The 14,709-nt window shown below is 41.8% G+C and overlaps 1 protein-coding gene across 4 annotated transcripts in view; it reads right to left on the bottom strand.

The window, feature by feature from the left end:
* Positions 1-14,687, bottom strand: part of POMT2 (protein O-mannosyltransferase 2) — a 29,623-nt gene extending 14,936 nt beyond the window's left edge. For all 4 annotated transcript variants that reach the window (XR_003398501.1, XR_003398502.1, XR_003398503.1 and 1 more), the window contains exons 1-11: positions 14,622-14,687; positions 13,911-13,995; positions 12,967-13,071; positions 11,684-11,792; positions 10,753-10,861; positions 8,973-9,132; positions 6,345-6,451; positions 5,303-5,385; positions 4,072-4,181; positions 1,962-2,028; positions 1,015-1,084 (exon numbers count right to left, since the gene is read on the bottom strand). Coding sequence is in view for 1 of the 4 variants with exons in the window: in XM_026849672.1 (XP_026705473.1) it covers positions 1,015-1,084; positions 1,962-2,028; positions 4,072-4,181; positions 5,303-5,385; positions 6,345-6,451; positions 8,973-9,132; positions 10,753-10,861; positions 11,684-11,792; positions 12,967-13,071; positions 13,911-13,970 (980 nt within the window). In the remaining 3 variants the exon portion in view is untranslated. The remainder of the gene's footprint in view (positions 1-1,014; positions 1,085-1,961; positions 2,029-4,071; positions 4,182-5,302; positions 5,386-6,344; positions 6,452-8,972; positions 9,133-10,752; positions 10,862-11,683; positions 11,793-12,966; positions 13,072-13,910; positions 13,996-14,621) is intronic.
* Between the last annotated feature and the right edge of the window lie 22 nt (positions 14,688-14,709).

Below are 14,709 nucleotides of genomic sequence, written 5' to 3'. Positions count from 1 at the left end.
TCAGTGGCCAGCATTAGCGCCAGCTGCCCCTGGTGCAGACAAAGAGCCTTCTGCTCTAGCAGGAACCGCAAACTGAGGCAACCGAAAAAGCTGTCCGCGTCCTGGTCCGTGTCAGGTAAGCCGGCCCGGCCCGCCCAGGGCGACGATCGCCCTCTGCCGGAGATCTGCCGCAGCACCGCAGTTTCGCCCCCAGTCTGGAGATCTCATCAAGCCCTAACTGGTATTGCCTGATCAAGACTATCACTTTCGTTATCATAGATCTGATAGGAAACCCCAAAACTTAAGGTTTTCTTTTTTTTTTTTTAAATCTTAAAATAATTTTGGAAACCTAAGTAATGATTTGTGAACATGCACTACTGAATACAGTATGACATGATTTCTGGGCCCACAAGGTCTGAGCTTATTAAGAAATCAAAGCTGTGACAGCACAGAAGCATTGTGGCACAGTGACATTAGACTAGATGAAGATTAAATATCAAGTCACTAAAGTTCCCCTGCTTCCTGTCAGGTATTCCCTATGGAGAAGGAAGGCACCAGCTGACATTTTAGTTCAAACAAAGCGTTGCACTGTTGTGATCTCAGTGCTGTTGAGATCTTCAGTGGGTGGATACTGCCTGTAACACATAGGAACAGTACACTGACAAAAAACCCCACACTATTTGCCTAGAAAACCCAAGAGAGTGGGGACAAGCAACAGAACGAGGTTTTTTGAAAGTGCTTCTTTGCAGAAGAGTTACCCTTCATACTGCACCTCACACAGCGAACAAATCCCTCTACTGCTTAGGTAGGTATTTCTAATGAAATTGTGTGTTCTGTTAAACGTTTCTCATTTATGAGACACCCTTCAAAACAAACTGTAGAAACAAAACCCAACAAACCCCATACTAGAAATGCAGATACCTCTGTCACACAGCCAGCTTGTGCTGGCCTAAACATGTCATCTTCAGCAGGACAAATCTCCCACCAATTCTATTCAAACATACAATCTCTTTGAATGTCAGAAAACATCCTTACTCTTTATGTTGCAGACGAATAATATCTCCGTGCCTCACAAACTCCACAGGGCTTGAGGGGTCTGATAGATCTGTTGAAAGAAGGCAAACTAATCGTATCAGTGCACTGACAAACATACCAGGGTCTCAGAAAGTTTCTAGGGAACGCTCATGTCTCAAGCAGACAACACAAAGCAAACAAATTTGTGTTGACTCTAAGCCTGGTGTAAACTGCTGCTGTAGTTTAAAGACCCACCATGAGGGGTACTCCAAAGAACACGGACCCATGCAGCACATACTGCCTTAAATAAATAGGATGTGTGGTCAGGCTAACTGAACACAAAAATAAATCTATCTACCTACCTTTATTTCATTAACTATAAAACTACTCTTGCAACACTGATATAATTTTGTTATATCTAGGTTATTTGCTTTTTTTTAGACAGTTCTTGGTAATTTTTATATACACATGCTGTCGGTGAAGAAAGTAAACACTGCCAGACTAAACATGCCTCAGCTACACTATATCATCTTCTAAAACAACAGATGTAGGTACAAACCATAGACCCTCAGGTTCAGTACTCTTATCTTGTCCCAAACAAACATCCATGCAAATCGGCTGAACAGAGTATCAGAAGGTACCAGGACCCATAGCCACAATACAGATTCCACAAAGTATTAACTGAGTTCAGATTAATTTCCTCTCTATTATTTGCAGCCCTACCTAGCTGAAAAGTTGTCAATGCAACCTTCAGCTGAGAAAAGCCTATTTCCTTCAGTCGCTCAATCTGGAGAAAAACCCAAAACACAGTAGACACAAACAGAATTAAGATAGAGCCTGACTCCCCTTGTTCTTCTTCCTCTCCCCCTCATATCTATGAAGGATACTAGGCCCTGGAGGGAACTCAGAATATTTATGTGAAAAACTGAAGCAGCAGTTTTAAAAGGCACTTTACTAGTATTTGTTACCTGTATCCATATCATGCTTCTTTATAATCCACAGGTTATTCAAGTCTTTATGTAAGTAGGCAGTGACCTGAAAACACAGGATAAATTACTTTACCGAACAAGAAAAAAGCTGGTGATAGCAGACACACATTTGCCAGCAAATCAAAGCCCCAAATGAATGCAACAATAACAAAGAAACCCTGGGATGATTTTTATGATGGTTTCCCCTATAAAGTCAGTTACTGGCCACTCCTTAAGCCAGATCACACCTTTTGTCCAGTGTACTGCCCATATACTCAGGAGCACTACACTGGCAGTTCGCATGCTACATGAATAACAGCCTCCAGCCATACAGCTTGGCCTCCTCTCGCCCTATTTCAGAGGCTCTTTCTACAACAACGGGATATCAAAACCTGAACTTTTTGAATAACTGCAGATCAGTACCAGAACCAGGAGATGGAAACAGAACTGACTTTACAGACTGGCATCAGACAGGCACGTCTTATGACAAAATGCTGCCTGTGACAACCATAATACTTGTGCCAGAAGATCCAGGCAAGGAAAGGATTCAGGGATCAACTGTTAAAGCCGCATATGCTACCGAGCTAATCCTTACTGGCCTACTCAGCCTCACACAGAGTAAATGCTCCTGCTGCTACCATGAGCAAGGGAGACCATCTGGCCCCAGGGTGCTGCTCCCAAGGGCAACTTTCCTGAGCACCATGAGGAACTTTGTTCACTCTCCTCTTCCAGCAGCAGCAAGCCCTGTTCTGTGGGACCCTAGCCCAGTCTCAGACTTGTGCCTTGCACTCACGTGGGAGGATATGGCCCAGCAGGTGAGTGGGAGGCAGAACATACAGGAGTGTCTGAGGATGGGGAAAAAGGGAGAGCTTGAGGTGAAACATTCTACCTCGAGGTTGTATCAGGAGAGGAGGGAGAAATTACTGCCTCCATTTTTTCCTCTAAATTCTAAATTCCCTTCCCCTCTCCACAGCTCCCACATTCTCTCAGCTCCCTACCCTCAGGGCAGGAAGCACAGGGGGACAATCTCCATCCTTTCCCACTTACCCTCAAGAAAACTCCCATCAGGATCCTCTCCAAATTCCCCTTACCTATTTTTAGTATCATAAAGCATGCTCTGCACTTGAATTTTGCTTATCCTTGAAACAGTTTTGGTATGACATCTCTAAAGTAATAAACCTCAATGTCACATGATAGTATTAGAATTCTTGGTTGGGAAGAACAACGGGAAAAGAAGATTGAGACAAAATTTTTATTAGTGAAAACTTCTTCCTCATCACAGAGACTGAATGGAGTTAAAAAACAAACACTTGTTCTGAGCTCCTTGAAAGAAAGTTTCCAGAGAAAAACAATTTTTAGACACTAACATGCAAACTGAAAATATATTTTGGAAAAGCTACAGAAGCTGCAAAGATTTGTGGAGCTTGATGATGATGGACAAAAAAGAAATTAGCTTAATTTTTGTACTATTAATTAGTGAGTTACATGATTTCTGATTTTTACTTTGATTATTGCTTAATCATTTCATCAGAAGCCCTTAGAGAGTTCAAATAGTTTCATGAGCGGCTAGCTTACAAATGTACAGATATCTAATTTAATGAGCAAAGCCTTACAAATTCTTTGGTGACAGATGAGGAAAGAAAGGCATAAAAGGAGTATAATTCATGTAAGGTGACAGAGGCCAGTGGCAGGAGTGAAAACAACACATAGCAGTCCTATTCTGTTGTTTTTAAAATGCAGCAATAAAACTTACAGGAAAAAATACTGTATTTGTTTTAAACATAAGTTTTACAGCCTTCCTTGACGTAACAACAGTATTTTCATTTTGGAAGGTTATTTTTACATCCTCTTGGCCTCCATCTATGGAGGGTGGTGGGTGGTCTTGCTACAACAAAACCCTGTAACTGTAAGTCACCTCTCTGGTGTAATGTGGTAGGTTCTCTTAAAGCATCCTTCTTACTCAGCCTTCTAATGCAAGCGCACAGCTGTGGCAATGAGAGGGTAACAGACACTAAGTACATAGCTCTTGTCACAATGGCCCCTAACATTAAGTGCAATGAAAGCAAGTCAATGGTTGTAGTCCGAGGCAGCACCACCACAGCACACTAACCTGCTGCTGACGAGCCCCAATGCCCTCTGGGTAGAGGTGCCAGTGGGAATGAAGGTATCCCCCCGCCATCCGAAGGTTCTTCATTGTGACCACAGACCCATATGCCAAGTCTACATGGGAAGGAGGAAAAAAGGCATAAGGCAGCTCTCCTATAAATATCTCCCTCAGCTAGTCTGCAGTGCTCTGATTAGGCACACATTTTCCTGCTTTGTTTTAATGAAAGCTCATTTCCTGTTTGACACATTACTCCACATATTTCACTACAAGCTTATCTTCCATCCCCAACCAGATTCAGTAAAACCCTTATGTAACACTTGGCTGAAACACTTAAAATTCTCCCATCTAGTTTTAACATAAACAAAGTGCTAGTTCTTTTGTATGTATTTTCAATAATGAAAGGTTTGAGATAGCTTTCCATATAAATTAAAACACAATCAAGTTTGAAAAGCATGTGAGCACTTTGAAGCACTCCGTTGCCCAACCCCCTACAGCAGCAATACAAGAGGCAATAGAAGCAAGTTCAGCTGTCAGATAGCGGAGATGATACCCTAGCTTAAGACACCTTCCTTCATAGCCTCCCGACACAAGTGAGAGAACACAATCTTGGAGAACGGACACCTGATGCTCTGCCAGTAGCAGCTCTGGAGCACCAGACTGCCAGAGGAAAACTGAAGTAATCAGAAAGCTAAACCATATTAAAGGCTTAGTATCCCCTAGCCAACCTGAGGATTAGGAAACCACCACAAAGCCATCTTTCCCCTAAAATCATATGCATGCTGAATACAACACAGCTGAACCAGGGGCACACTGTGTCATAAAGGAGTTGACAGTTTTCATTTATACATACTTTGGAAAGAAATCCCACATCTGAACACTTACAAGCCTAAGATGAACAGGACCTTTTTGTTGTCTCAAGCACCGTAAAGTGCAAAAAACCCCCAAGATGCATGCACACAAAACTGTCAAATCCCTCAAAATGGCATGTTTTCCTCTAGAAGAAATACGATGAAACAGCTACTGACCATGCACTAAACATGGCGTTATTTTGTTATTTCCAGCCTTTTTCTTTTCTGTCAATGCCTAAAACTGCACAGAGGAACAGCATGGATCTGACCATGAAGGCATGCATAATCTGCACTGTCCTGCACTGAGTCACAGGAGACACTGTTTTTATTTAAACCCCCACAAACATTGACAACGCTCAGAGTGGTTTAGTCTTTTCAACACTCACACTCTGGAATGGAGACATTATGAAGATTGTTCCCGATCAGTTGAGACTGAAATGCTGAACTGAAGAAACCATCCCCAGGACCACTACAAAAGAGAGCAAAGAATGTGATAATTCAAAGTCTGGCAAAACAGGCATACAAAGCTCTATCACACATTAACAAATTGTTTTTACAGAAGGAAAATGATAAAGCCAGACATGGCATCAGGAGAAGAATGACTGCAGTTCCCTTAGCTGCACACACCCCTAACATTGTGAACCATAGCAGATAAGGACAGTCTTGCAGGAAATTGCCCAGAGTTGCAAGGACTTGAGGTCACAAAAATGCACATGCTGGCACTGCACAAAGCACCATCAACTATCTTTGGAAGTGTTCTTATGACAAATAAACTGACACACTGTCACGTTGGATATAACAAACTCTCTCTCTGTGGCTCCTTAAGTCTCATTTCCACTAAGAGGTCAGTGGTGATACCAGTTGATTTAAACTGAAAAATAACAGATTTAATCTTTTTTTTTTTTTTTTATGGTGAAATGCTTATTCACCTCATCTCTTAATGCTGGCATATAGAAAAACATTACTTGGCCATTTTACTAGCTGTTGTGCTCTTCCCACATAAAAAGCATCCCTTGGTTGCAGGCATTCAGAGAAGAGTCCTCCCTTTGGGAACACTCAGATTTAATTTTTTAATCACAGCCAAAGCATTTTTCAGGAATGCAATGGCTTTTTTTTAATTACAAAAAGAAAAAGAATGGAGCTGAGACATTTTCAGGTCCAGGAAAGAGAGGAATTAAAAAAGGAGACAGAGTTTGGTTAAGATACTTGCTTGACATTTCAGAAAGTCTCAAGCTCAAATTCAGTTTCACTGCCAGCTTGGACAGAGCCTTTCTGTAAAAACAATGCAGAAGTCTAGAAAGGGAATTAAACGAAGACACAGCTGTGGCTGTGCTTCTGACTCTGGAAGTGGAGAAATCTGTAATCATTAGCCTTTAATTCAAAGCAAAGACAAGTGATTTTTCTTCTGGAGAAAACATTGTGAAATACCTTTTATTTAATACTGTAAAATGAACAGCAAACATAGCCGTGTAGAGGGCAAGTGGGAGCAGAATGAGGCAGAGTACACGAGCCAGTAAATGCTTCCCAAACATGACCTGTAAAAAACACAACCTGGATCAAACAGTGCAGCTGCAGGAACAACTCCACTCCTTATTTCACAGGACTCCGAGCAGCAGTCCTACAGCTGGAGCTTGCCATGCAAGCAAGCTCAGCAGGCTTCAGAACTATCCCAAGAACACCTGGAAGGAGGTAAAAGCTTAGGCAGACCTTGCTGTTCAACTCCAAGAGCTGGAGCTGTGGTACCTTAAAATTTCAGGATCTTGGGAAGACAAAAACAGGAAACAGGAGACTTTAACGTTAAAGAGTGCTGAGCATCCTTAACTTTGGCAAAGGAGGTTGGGCAGCTCCCACTCAAAACAGGGACCTTAACTTGTTTATCAGTGGTACACATCTTGATACAAAACCACAGCAAGGAATGGCTTCCAGAGCCACAGTAATTGTCAAAGCTAAGCAAAAGGGAAAAATGAAAATTGTTCTCTCAACAAGCACAAATGTGAATGTAACCAGGACTTCTTGGGGGCCTAGATATGCTTCATTCACAGAAACCAATTCACTTACCAAGGACGCTCAAACACTGCAATTTCTGCTATTATAGAGCCAGAAGTTACAAAACAGCAGTAAAACCTGTGTTTCAGCTGCCCCAACACAAAAGCAAGAGTATTTTATTTAAACCACTTGGAAACGTGGTTTGTACACAGATGCCCAAGGAACAATTACATGTTCACATCCTACTGACCCTGCTGATAGTAGAATAAACAGAGTAGAATGCAGGGTGAGTAGGATATAGCTGTAGAAGAAAACACTTAAATAGAAAAAATTGCTAAATGTCCACATCTAACTTGAAAGTGGATGAAGGCAGAGGTACTTGCTATCCTCCATATTTTTTTTTACATGGTACCTATGACACAATCATTAAGCTAATCATTCTCCATCCCTTAATACCAGATCTAAAGATTTCAGAAGTAACGAAACAAGAGCTGAACATATTACAAACTAAGAACTTACTGAAGTCAAAGGAAACTGTTGCTCAGCTCAAGCACTTCAGCAGAACACTTAACTACTAGGGAACTGAAAAAATGCTGACTGATGGTACATAACCAGATTTATGCAGTGGAGAGGCACATGAACTAATCTCCAGTTCCCTCTTCAGAATGACCACAATATGCTTCAGTCTGTGTGAAAAGGTTTTCTGTAACTACAGAGTGCACTGAAAAGTCAAAAATGAAGGACAGCATCAAGCAAATGAGAACAGTGGACTGAGATGAGAATTCTAGAAATCAAACTAGTCCCAAAAATATAATCACAAGTAGTTTCCTAACAAATGCAGAGATAAGTTATTCAGGCTTTCAGGAGTTTAATCTTCACTTGCACACCCCCATCCCCCCACCCCCAAGCACCAAGGTTGCCAAATAGTTATTCAGAAAGATCTACCTTCTGGAGTAAATTTCTTTACATATTCTAACACTCAGGGGCTTGCTGTCTTTGCTGCCAGCAGCACAAATGAAATCATTGTGCAGCCGTCTGCTGGCAGAAAGCTTACACATGATGGATTTGTTCCATTTCAAATGCAATTAACTGACTTTGCTCAAGAAGTGCTTCTCTGGAGCTGGAACACTGCATCTTCACAGACCGTATTGATTCACATTAATCAGAGAAAACAAATCACACAGCAGGAATACAAAAAGTCTCCCAAATCCCCCACTGTTTGAGAGAAACAAGACAAAAACAGTAAGAGAAAGAAATAGAATTTTCAAGCATCAGGAGAGGCTGAGACAAGAGAACTGAACATCTTTTAAAAGATGTGCTTGAAGAATTTGTTTTCATGCTGGTTGCAAGACAGCAAATGGTACATCAAGGTATTTCTGCAAATAGCAGATTTCAGAGTCCCCAAATATAAAATGCAATACATTAGAACAGGGCATTCAAACACACTAGCAAATTTCTTAGAGCTTAGAAGAACTAAATGCATGTGAAATCAAGCAGGCTATGGCTGCCTTGATCCCCAGGACTGGCTAGGGAGACTGCAAGTTGCAGGACATTCTTGTGACTCATCATGGACTACAGCATGCTACTGCTACATGGCCTATGCCCCTGTACTCTCACCAAACAAAACATGAGCCCACACTGCTTATGCAAACTAGGTGTTGCAAGACATGTGTGTTTGCCAGGTAGCCTGTACTCCTCATAAGGTCATGTAACAGTGCTGGACAACTTCTTGCCCTGAGCCATTGTACAGCCATTCCCAACGAGCATTTTTAGCCTAGACTGAAAAAAAATTAATCCATCTGGAAAGATAATAGTTTCTGTCAGGAAAAAGCAACTTTTCTGATGTGCTCTTATGACATTATAACCTGCTAATATGTGTGTTTGGGTTTTTTCAAAGGTATGGCAATAATTTTTCTGTTATTCATCTTTAATTATCATTGTTCACCTCAGGTGCCCATTTGCTGCAGAGTATTACTGTTGGCTGGTTACATGGTTTTCAAAGACCAGGAGAATTACAAAGCAAACAAAACAAAGAAACCCTTAATGTAAAGAAAAGTTTTGGACACTCACCACTGACAGACTGAGGTTCCCCAGCAAGTCCCATAAGTCATAGATAGTGTTCAGGCCAACCAAGAGGACTACAAAAAGGCCAACAAACTTTACCCCTATTGCTCCAGCAAGGTTCACACCAGTCAGACTCAGCCAGAACCACCAGGAGGCAGAAAATGGCCTGCAGGACAGATAGAGCAGGTCAGTAAATAAATGATGGCTACATGAATGGACATCTACGATCAGGTAAGTAAACAGCAAATCAGTTAATTCCACAAAATTACATTCCATCTTCTCAGGTGCCCATGAGGAATAGAAAGGCAAATTTTTCATTCATTTTAGAATGATGCAAGAATACTGGTTTCAGAAGGGCCCAACAGCCTGGGCAGGCCTAGATCTCCCCTTTAAGGAAGGGAACAAAGACACCAGGTATAAGCTAAAATACTAGTGTGAAGAAAGTCTGACCAGGACTTTTGTTCCATAAAATGCAAACTTACTTCTCTCAGAAAGCTAAGGACATGGGGGAGAACAGGATAAAAAGAATAGTCACTTTTCCTAAAGCTGAAAGGGCATAGTGGAAAACATCTACCCAAAGCACAAACAAAAGCTTCTGCAAAAAATCAAACAAATTACAAACTAAGCTAAAATTGAACCACAGAGAAAAGATGAGAAATGACAGAAGAATTAAAATCCCTTTTCCTACCAAATCCTGATGCCCTGACACTTGTATTTTGACTAGACAAAATCCCCATGACCTGCTAAGCAACACAACAGCTGGAGCTGTCTTTTAATTTGCATAAAATCAACCAGTTTGAAAATAGGATTAGCTCTAAGACGTGAGAAGTAAGTTCAGGTCAAGGCACACCGAGATGATCAAACACAGCCCTGTAACTTTGTGCCTGCACTCCTTGGGGTATGTGTTGTAAATGAGGATGGCCTTGGATGGCCCTACATGATACTGCAGGCTGTATTTTAGCCATGTATGATGCAGTCACACTAAGACCGATATGATCAGTTCCTGAACATTTCATGAAACAAAAATTGCTCATATATAACACAGTATTCTAAGCTTTTATGTTTTTGAATTCTGGATGCAGTGTGGGGAAACTACTCCATACAACCCAGCCACAAAGAAGCCTTTTGACAAATCCAAATACCTATAAATCACCATCCTCCTCTGGCTGGGTCTATAGCAAATATTCTCAGCAACGTGACTACTTTATTCAGAAACATCCTGGCTCAATTTGGTACCCTCAAACTTTCTCTAAACCAAACACTATCTCAGCTAGAGGATTTTGTAAGTGCTTGTAGGATTACAGTGACAGATAAAGTGTTTCTCCAGCCTGGAGACAAAGTGACTGTTCCAAGATAAGTAATTAACTATTTTTGCCATTAAGGACCAAAGCCTTGAACAGGTTATAACCATCCTTCATTCCTCTTTCTCTGACCTACAGCGCCCCATACTAGCTTACTTTCCTGTCAAGTTTTAAAAAGCTTTAACTTTCATTTTCAAGATTTGCAGTTCCATAAACGCTATTTCTGCTGAAATTTCCTTTCATGCTAAAATAATCTATTTAAGTCTCTCTCTTGGTTTACCCCAGCCACAACCCTTTCTCCCTAATTTCACAAACCCTCATACAAAAATTTCTCTCCCCTTCCATGAGCCATTTTCACCTCCAAATTTCCTGAAACAATCTCATCTCAGCCATTCACCCAGACTACCACATGGCAGACATGTCCTAGTACTTTATCTGTGTGAAAGTTGACTACCTATAGATTAACAAAATTATCTTTATCTTACCTATCTGCAGAGCTGTTAGATTTCACCATACTCAGAACAGCTCCCATGAGGAAGAACATCAGAATGGGATCCAGCAGAATATACTGGGACAAAGTAATACAGCCTGTATCTGCGAAGAGACGCACAACATCAAAAAGGCTTGTGGTTTCAAAGTGAGTCTAAGATTGCAGGAAGCTAATTTCCTCAGTGTAGTCAAGACAAGGGGAACAAGGGAAATTTTAGAAACAGAAACAGATCAGAATATTTCTATTCTACTTGAGTAACAAATGGAAAAAACCCTCACAAAAATCAGGCAGCACAACAGTACCTGCGAAACACCATCTGAGAAGTGCTGCTAACATATTCAGATGGAGAGCATGACAGACAGCAATGATCTGCCTCCTAAGGCACCAACATTGTGGCAGAGGATGCCACAGGAGAAGTCATCTTTCTGATATTACCTATAAAAAACTAACATGACTTGGATATAAGTCTCAATGCCCCAATATCTGTGTGACCTCATAAAACCCCAATTTGGGTAACCCCATTTGCAATGTTAATTTCTCCACTTGGCTCAATTCAACAAGGAACTTTATTCACTTCTTACAGTAATGTAGCAGGCTCTTAAATACCTCTATAATTCATATGTGAGATACCAATATTTCATTAGTGGGAAAAAAATCATTCCTGACCATTCATCTTCTAAAAATTCTTAAAATTGGGGTGAAATGTAGTCCAATGTGGTTATGCAGATAACAGAAGTACCTATGAACTAAACAAGACTACATTTCTCCAAGGGACCACAAAATTAAAAAGCTTTATATAAATCAGAATTATCTTGCTTTTTGGAACCTCTCTCATTAACCCCAATATCCCCTGGCTAAGTAACACATGATAATTCAAAACTCTGAGGAATTAACCTTCTCAATTTTGCTGTAGCAGGAACACCTACCAAAAATAAGGATGAAAGCTGTGAGTAAGGCTGCCGGGAGTGACTTTGACAGTTCCAGTACTGTGAGGTAGGCAAAGGGAACCAGGCAGGAGCCAAGGAACGCACAGAACTGCAGAAAAATAAGATCATGGGAGAAATTATAACCCTCCCCAAGGTGAATGTGCACTCACACCCTTTCGCTTCCCTCATCTTCTACACCTACCAACAACAGGAGGCATTGCAGTAGCTGAACTGACTCATTAAGAACATCACACAAAAGCCAAATGACCGAAGATACTGTTCAGAGAAGGAGAGCTGCTTACTCTGTTCTGCAGAAGTGTCAGTAACAACAGTCATTCTCTTGCTGAACTACATCAGATATTCGTAAAAAGATGTCAAGTAGGTGCACTAAACATCCACCATACTCAACATATTTTAATAAGATATTAGAATATGAAATCTAAGAACAAAATACACCTGTACCTTACATCTTTAGCAGACCAATATCACCTGCCCTACACAAATGCGACCGAGGGTAGTTGGATAAGGAAGAACAGAAATCAAAGAAAAAAGGAAGAAGCAGCACAGTAAAATTTGTTCCTTCAGTGTCTGGTTCTAGCACTTCTCACACCTTTGGCTTAGGGAAATCTAGAACTATGAACTGCTGGAGACCCAGAAGCTAAACCAAGAAAATATGCCTTCTGTTTTTATTTTTCTTTTTAGGTACTAGTAATTTGCCACTGTTTCTTCTTTTGGCTTGTGTTACCTGTTGCGAGTTTTACGGTTCTTGGTTTTCCTAGATAGCAGTACAGCCAGGCTTTCTGATAGAATACCACTCTGAATAGTAATTTCCCTCACTCCCTGCTCCATCAGCTTACTCAGCTGTGTCACTGGTGGTGGCAAACTGCAGGTGGCAGTGGATGATCCTGGGTTTTTGACATCCTTGGCTCTGCAGCAGAACAGCCAGGCACAATGGAGTACGCAGAAGCCCAAGCTCAGCAATATTCCCTTTGCAGAATAGGCAAGATATCTTTCCCACTCAGGAGTATAGTCCCACTAATTAGCAGCAAGAGTTGGCCTCAGTAATCCCCTTACTTTCTTAACTGGTTTCTCACAGCCAGACATTAAGACTATTATTCATTATATTCATAACACAATGACTAACACTTTTCTAAGGAGCTTAAAGACAAGGCACAAGGCTAAACAGACCTCTGATCCAAGAGAGCTGTCCTTATGACATAACAGTCTGTACTAAAAAGCACAGGAGAGCTAAGCAGCTTGATAACTAGCCTGTAGAGCCTTACCCCTCTCATTCCCATGTAGTTGTGCTGCTCGTATCTGTCCCCTGGCTTTTGGAAAGGAAATGTACCATCATATCCACTAAGGTAGCCAGCAAGTCCAATCAGCATCTGAAGCAGAAAGGTGAAAAAACTGGTCAGGGAAATCATATGGGAGGAAGGAATATCCAAGCCAGCAGCAGGTAAGATTTTTACAGAACCCATCTGATCCAGAGCATAACTCCTTAATTCATACATATTATCCAATGCGCTTATGTACAGTTTCATACACATCATCCAATGTGTTTATGTACAGAATTCACGTGCATACATATTGCCCTTTGCGTAAAAGCAAAATCAGAAGGGATCAAAAAGACTCTGGCTGCTGACTATAAGACAACTGCAAGCTCAAGAGAAATACCAGGTGTGAGATTTAGCAGAGAGAATTTTGACTCTGCAGCCTCTCCCTTATCTCCCTATTCCTATAGTTTAATGAGACAGCCTGAAAGGAAAATAACTTTTCTGAAGCAGGAGTGCACCTTCATCAACACTGCACACTGTTGCTAGAACAAGTTATTCAATTACAAAATAGCAAGTCAGGACTTTGAGGATCCTTTGTGGTGGGCATCTCATTTGTACACAAGCTATCAGGAACTGTTTGGTTTCTTTAAACCGTAGGGTTCTATTACATATCCCCTCTGAACCACATAAATGCCACATTCACTTTTTAATTTCAAGCCTTTCAAATACCCAATATGCAACACTGTTCTGTTTTCCCATATTCAAAGTAATTTCATAAAGAAGAAAAGATGTGAGTTTAGGCTCTGGATGCACAATGCAAATTACCATGATGCCAACAACAGTTAGGAAAAGTACTGGTATTCATCACATCCTTCAGCCAGAAGGAAGGGGAAGAATTTTGTTGGCCCAGTCTTGTTGCTTCTAAAACATCTAACAGAAGAGCAGTTTACCTTCCCCAAAGGGGGGTGGACATCAAAGAAGAAGGTCCGATTAATGTAGTAACTTCCCATCTTCCCAAAATGAGTTTCATCCCAACTGGGAAAAAAAACCAAAAAACACCAAACAACAACCACCATTAACCTGCTGTAATGCTGAAGACTGTAAGAAAAAACAGGGAGGTCTTTTTACTCATGCTTTTCATTATAAAGAGGGTTAGTGCCATATGTTCAAAGACAATGCATTAACTTCACTAGGGAATCATGGAGAGTACTTCAGCCATTCTAGGCAGGGTCCTTTTTAAAGAGATTCATATTAGCACTGCAAAACCTCTAGCCTGCCCTTCTGATTCCAGGTTGAGATTTTAAAGTCAGCCTGCAAGCCACAGATCCCCAAAACCGCCTCTCCGAGAACCGGTCCCCTCTCTGCAACACGTCCGGGAGCCGCAAAGGTAGCGGTCAGGGGCCAGGGCCGGGCTTGCCAAAGAGCACGGTGCTTTCTTGTGGCCCTCACTGCCGGGATCCCAACCCACCACCTGCCTGGAATAAACACTGATCCGTTCCCAACCGGACAAGACAGGGGCGGGGGATTTAGGCGCACTCTCGCCCGCGGCCGGCTGCTTCCGGGACACCTCCCACCCGCCACCAAGGGCTTGGGCCCGGCCCGCCGCTGCCCCCCGAGACGATGCCCCTCTGGAGAGGCACAGGCCCCGCCCCAGCCCGTACCAGACATGTGGCGGCTCCGGCAGGCGGTAGAAGCGGGAGGTGAAGCTGAGAAGGGTAACGAGGGCCAGCGCCTGTCTCTTATACACAT

The sequence above is a fragment of the Athene cunicularia genome, assembly GCF_003259725.1.
Source record: "Athene cunicularia isolate RWA chromosome 5 unlocalized genomic scaffold, athCun1 chr5_part1, whole genome shotgun sequence".
Taxonomy (NCBI): domain Eukaryota; kingdom Metazoa; phylum Chordata; class Aves; order Strigiformes; family Strigidae; genus Athene; species Athene cunicularia.
This window is presented reverse-complemented; position numbering and strand designations above follow the sequence as displayed.